Source organism: Geospiza fortis, unplaced genomic scaffold (genome assembly GCF_000277835.1).
Source record: "Geospiza fortis unplaced genomic scaffold, GeoFor_1.0 scaffold172, whole genome shotgun sequence".
Lineage (NCBI taxonomy): Eukaryota > Metazoa > Chordata > Aves > Passeriformes > Thraupidae > Geospiza > Geospiza fortis.
The window spans coordinates 8,570,082-8,576,076 of NW_005054309.1; the positions used below are offsets into that span (position 1 = coordinate 8,570,082).

The window sequence follows — 5,995 nt, forward strand, 5'->3', positions numbered from 1 at the left end:
CAGCAGGAACAAAAGCCAGTATCTTTTCATATGCACCTAATTAAATTGGTGAACTCTCTTTGGCAGAAATAGAAATGGGTTTGAAAAGGTTTAGCCAAGTGAATGGGAGCAGCGGCCGATGGCTGTTCAATGTTGTAGCAGGGATGAAGCCTCCAATTAATGCTCCTGCACCTCCCTGTGCTGGTGTGGGGCAGTGGGGAGATCTGTCCCTTGCCCACCCTCCTGCATGTCCCCTGGAGCCCCTGCTTGGCACCAAGTGCCACCTTCCAAAAGCTCATATGGCAGGTTTAGAATTCCTGCTTGGTTTTGGTGTCTGAATTAGCCCTCAATTCAAACCCCCTGGATTTCTCACTGCTCAGCTGGTGTTTTGCAAGTAGACTGGTGAGCAGGGGCTGTCTGCCTGCACTGAAGGTGATGGACAGCATTTTGGGGATCAGGGCTACAGGATTTCATGAGCTGTAAAATGCCCCCACAGCCCAGGGACCCATCTCACGATAGGGATTTGCATCTTGAAGGCTCTGAGCACCAAGACACTGCAGGACTTCTTACAAAAATGCCCCAATTTTGGTTCCTGGGAGCCCTAACTCCAGCAGATAGTACCAGCTATAATTATCCTGATAGCAGTGGAGTGACAGTGCCTTGGATCAGCAAAGCTGTGGGGCCAAACACTTCCCATTGGTGCTGCTGCAGTTCTTGAAAAACATAAATCATACCAGGTCACCACATAAGTCAGGCTTTAAACAAAAAAACAAACTAAACAGCAAAACAGCAAGCACAATAGTCATTCCTATGGTGAGAAACATATTTTTAGAAAGCGAGTAATACTTTAAAATAATTGGAAGTTCTCGTGTTTCCTCTGGATGAGGGATTTAAGATTAGGTGCTGATTTCATACCTATTTTGGGACTGATGTAATCCTGGAGGCAGTGTTGGAGGTAGAGCTGGTCTGTGTTGCTGTGCATGAAACAAGAGTCTGTCTCAGTTTCTACTCTGAAAAATCCTGGAAATAAGAACTAAAACAAAAATCAGCATGACTAAGCCATTTTAAATGTAAAGGGGAGAATAGTTGCTTTAATACATTACTGGCGGGCACTATGTGCATGAGAAATTGTGATCCAAAAATGATTTAAACCCACTAGATAATGAAATGGACTTGAATATTAAATATACATAAATAAAACATTTATTATACTTCTCAGTACCCTTATTATTCTTCACCATAAATATGTGATATCATAACCCATGCACTGTCTTGTCATTGCTAATCAGCCCAAAGGCCAAAGGGCATTTTTCATTCGAACCATTTATTTTCAGCAGTTGTAAAATAGATGAGTGAATTTTTGTGGGGAACAATTAGAAGGAATTAAAGGCAGTGGGATGACTATTTTAAAAGCTTTAAGAATCAATTCCAACTAAAGGCGAATATGAAGTCGTATAAAAAGAAATATATGGTAATGTTGAGGTGTATGGGTTGATAATGACATCTCGGTGCCGAGATAGAATTACCTCCTCTCCCAGCAGCATCATCATTACATATCTCATGCCTGTGATCAGTACATGTCAAAATCCTTCATATTGACAAATGTGCTGTCCACTTGCATCTGTGGAGAATGTTTTAGCAGCTGAGTGATTATGAATCAAACCCCAGAGCTTACAGCCCTTACTGCCTCGCAATGCTTTCACATTTGTTGCCTGACAAGTAAATGTATCTTGACTTCCCTCTGAGATTTTTTATTTTTTTCCACTGTGTTTGATGAAAGACATTTGGCAAATTGGCAGTGGTACCCTGTACGTTGCAATTTGTACTCAGCATTAGGAATCTGAGCATGAAATGAGAGGGCAGGCTACAGGCTAAAGGGAAAAAAACAAGCCAGCCCAAAGGCAGAGCTAACCATCATGGAAATAGTCATGCCAGGAGACAACAGTGTAATTCTGCCAATGAAAATAAAATTAAATAAACCTGCAAAAATTCCCAGTTCTTCCAATTAAAATTTCAGTTTTCCAACAATCAGAGGAGCCTTTTATGGATTTTGAAGAACAGTCTGTGGAGGTGTTCCAGCTGAGAAGGGTTCAACATCTTGTCTTTCATATAATATCCTTCTTTGTTGCAAGCAAGATCTTGCACAGGGCTCATGCTGTGGGTTTTGTGCTCTATAGGTGAGAGCTTGGCTTTCTTTTGTTTCATTTGTTTGTGGTGTGATGGAGAGGTGGATGGTTATTCTCACCTGTCAGTAGGCTCAGCAGCATTCTTGAACTCTTCAAGTGGCAATGTTTGAGGTTTTGGAGGAGCTTTTCATGGTCAGTTCCAGACAGCTTAAAGGAAACTGTTCTCCAGAAATTATTTAATCCCCACTCCCTGCAAATTACAGACAGCTAATCAAGAGTGGAGCCATCCCAAAGCACACAGGAGTTACAAGCTACTAGAGGTAGAGCAAGAATATTAAGAGGTGGAAAAATAGCATAGGCATCTAGCAGGGAATGTGAATACAGAGCACCAAAACCACCAAAGCTTCATTTCTTCTGTGTTTATTTAATTGTCTTTAGCTATGATGGGCTAGAACACTGGAGTGGATGGTTGGATGTGGCCAGGACGTTGATGGAGCCTCTTTGGATCTGGATTGTTGCAGCCCTTCGTTGAGCTAGAGTGTTCATAAGGTTTCCTCTGCAATATGTGTCCTCTGCAAGTCCTTAAAACAATAAAATTAGAAGTCCAGTTATTATTTCTGTTCATTTGGTAATAAATGTTCAATGATTTCTGTAGATGGGGTGCATAGACTTGTAGGCACACAACCACAGAGCATGACTGCAACACCTGGAATTTTGTAGGAGCCTGGGCTTAAAAATAAGAAGACACGAACGCTTGCTGATTATTACCCTCATGACCCATAATTTTTGAGACTGCAGCTCTACACTGAATTTTTTCCTTTTTTTCTTCTTTCACTTGTCAGTTGATGTCCTCTGAGTTTCAGGTTCCCGGTGGGGGCAGAAATCTGAGGGGATTACTTACAGTGGTGGGCTCTGTGCTCTCTCCTGCTGCAGGTGTCAGCCATAGAAAACATGGCCGAGAAGCTGGAGAGCTTCAGCGCCCTGAAGCCCGAGGCCAGCGAGCTGATCCAGTCGGTGCCATCCATGTTCAACTTCCGCGCGCCGCCCAGCGCGCTCCCCGAGACACTGCTGCGCAAGGGCAAGGAGCGCTACACCTGCAGGTACCGCTGCAACCCCCTGCTCTGAAATCCAACAGAGGGGCTCTCAGGCCTCTCCGTGCCCAGCATGGAACGCGTTTCCCTTTGGGGCTCCTGGCCTGGATCAGGAATGGTGTGGCCAGCAGGAGCAGGGAGGTTGTTCTGTCCCGGTACTGGGCACTGGTGAGGGCACACCTGGAGTGCTGTGTCCAGCTCTGGGCCCTCAGTTTGGGAAGGACTTTGAGATGCTTGAGGGCATCCAGAGGGGGCAACGAGGCTGGTGAGGGACTTGGAACACAAACCCTGTGAGCTGAGGGAGCTTGGGGTGCTCAACCTGGAGAAAAGGAGACTCAGAGGCGACCTTATCACTCTGCACAGCTCCCTGAAAGGTGGCTGTAGCCAGGTGAGGTTGGGCTCTTCCTCCAAGAACTGGAAAGCTCAGGGGCAATCCTAGATGACAAGGAAGACTCTTCATACACAGAATGAGAGGACAGAGTCTCAAGCGGCCCCAAGGGAAATATAGGTTGGATATTAGGAAAAAGTTTTTTACTGGAACAGTGATAAAGTACTGGAATTGTCTAACCAGGGAGGTGTTCATCCCTGGATGTATTTAAAAAAAGAGTCACCATCCCTGGATGTATTTAAAAAAAGACTGGGTCTGGCACTGGGTGCCATGGTTTAGTTGAGGTGGTGGGGCTGGGTTGGACTTGATGATCTTGAAGGTCTCTTCCAACCCAGTGATTCTGTGAATCTGTTTATTAAATTATTGGTGTTGCAACACAAAGAACTCTCCCTTGATGCCTTGGAATGGCTGCCTAGAACAGAGGCTGGGTAAGATAAAGAGAAAAAAAGCAGGTATTTATTAAAGGCCTTCAATAGGTACAGCTTGGGCTGTCAGAAGCCTCCCAGAGGCTACACCCAAGATGGACAATGATCATGAGTTTTTCAGGCAATTCTAAGTTTGGCCATTTACATATCGGAGGTTACCTGTTTCATTACCTGAAACTGTAATTGGAGTTTAATCCTCCAATTACAGTTTCAAGTAATGAAGTCATTTACTCCAAATTTGCCCCTCCCAATTCACCATTGTTTACATCTCTCCTTGAGTTTCAGACCCAGAGAGGAATTGTTTTGTCAGTAGAAGACAGTAACTAACACTGTATATGGAGTTTTAGAGTTATACACTAAAGCAGTACAGGATTTGAAAAATATAAAAGCTAAATCCTAAGGCATCACCCTGTATCACAGTGGTTTGATAAATGAGGTGGAAACTGTTATATAAACAATTCTTTTTTTCCCAAATTTTCTCATCACTTTCATATATAAAAGCATGCTTTCATAATTGATTTTTTTGATCGTAAACTACAGACGTGTTTTCTCTTTGGCTTCTGGTTTTAATATCCAAAGGGATCAGTGATAAAATACATGACTTATTAGGACTTGTGCGTACAGACATTAAAAAAAAAAAACCCACAATGAAGATAGTCATTGAATGTGCACCCAAAATGAATAGGAGCTTTGTCCAGGAGAGTGGAATTAGCTGTGTGGGTATTTTGAAGGCTTATACATCACGTTGTGAAAAAATAAATGGGATGTTAAAAGTGAAGGGATGCAATCTTCAAAGTCATTGCATGGAGCAGCCACCACTCTCATTCACTTAAGAGAGTGCTGTGTGTGCTCTGCCCCCATGCAAAAATGTCCTCAACAGAATGGGCCAATTATAAACTGAATATTAATATGCCCCTTGAATGAAGGGGAGAACTCACGATAATTTTATTTTTTTTGCCATTATTTTTCCTGTGACATATTATCGAGTTTGGAGAATGGTTTTTAAATTGCACTGCTGAGGTCTCTATATCATCTCCAGAATGTGCAGACGTTTGACACTGGCATATCGGTTTATCTGATCTTTTTGAAAACATGTCACCTTCTTTCAAGACATGTTGTTATAGAAACATACCTTGATGGATTAGGTCTTTGAGTCTTGTCTGCTCTGATCCTATTCAATGCACAGAATGGTGTCACGTTTGCTGACACGTAGAATTGGTTGAAAGGTTTGAAATTTGCTTACACAGAGGCAGAAATCCAAGGCTTTAATAACAGATTCTCTTGATTCCAAATCTGAATGAGGCTGATAATCACCCAGTGGGCTTAGAACCTTGGAGTGATCTTTAAAACAGGTTTTCCATATAAGCCTAGCTTCTGCATGAGCAAAGGTGGTTGGTGCCAGCAGTTCCAGCCCCACTCTTGTGTGTGGATCCCTTACATTTGCTGAATGCTTTTATTGAGATGTTGTTGCACCTAAGCAATGGGACCATACTGTGATGATTCCATTTGGGCTGTGCATCCAGTGCAGCTCAAACTGGGACGAAGCCACTGAAGGTTGTGTTGTCTTATCAAACATTTTCTTATCACAGATACTGTGGCAAGATTTTCCCGAGATCTGCAAACCTGACCCGTCACCTGAGGACACACACTGGAGAGCAGCCCTACAGGTACCATGTCCCTCACCCCTGTCTGTGCTGTGGCCAAGCTTTGGGGTCCCTTCCAATGCAGACATTTTCTCTGAATAAAGCTAGGGAATCCAACATCCTTGCTGGACCAGCTCCAGCCCTTCCTCCTTAGCTTTGGACCCACCATTGCATTTTGTTCTCAAAGTTTTGTGCATTTGGTGCTGATACTCGGTGTTGAAACTGCAGAAAGGGGGAGAGTTTTGGTCTTGGGGAAGTTCTTTTGGCTGGGGCAGCTTCCCAACACAACCCCCAAGTCCTGCCTTTGCTGGCAGGGGGGCTGGCCCTGCTGAACCCCTGGGAT

The 5,995-nt window shown here is 43.7% G+C and overlaps 1 protein-coding gene across 4 annotated transcripts in view; it reads left to right on the top strand.

Moving 5' to 3' along the window:
• Positions 1-5,995, top strand: part of MECOM (MDS1 and EVI1 complex locus) — a 180,321-nt gene that overhangs the window by 165,057 nt on the left and 9,269 nt on the right. For all 4 annotated transcript variants that reach the window (XM_031055374.1, XM_031055376.1, XM_031055375.1 and 1 more), the window contains 2 exons: positions 3,039-3,205; positions 5,599-5,676. In XM_031055374.1, coding sequence (XP_030911234.1) covers positions 3,039-3,205; positions 5,599-5,676 — 245 coding nt within the window. The remainder of the gene's footprint in view (positions 1-3,038; positions 3,206-5,598; positions 5,677-5,995) is intronic.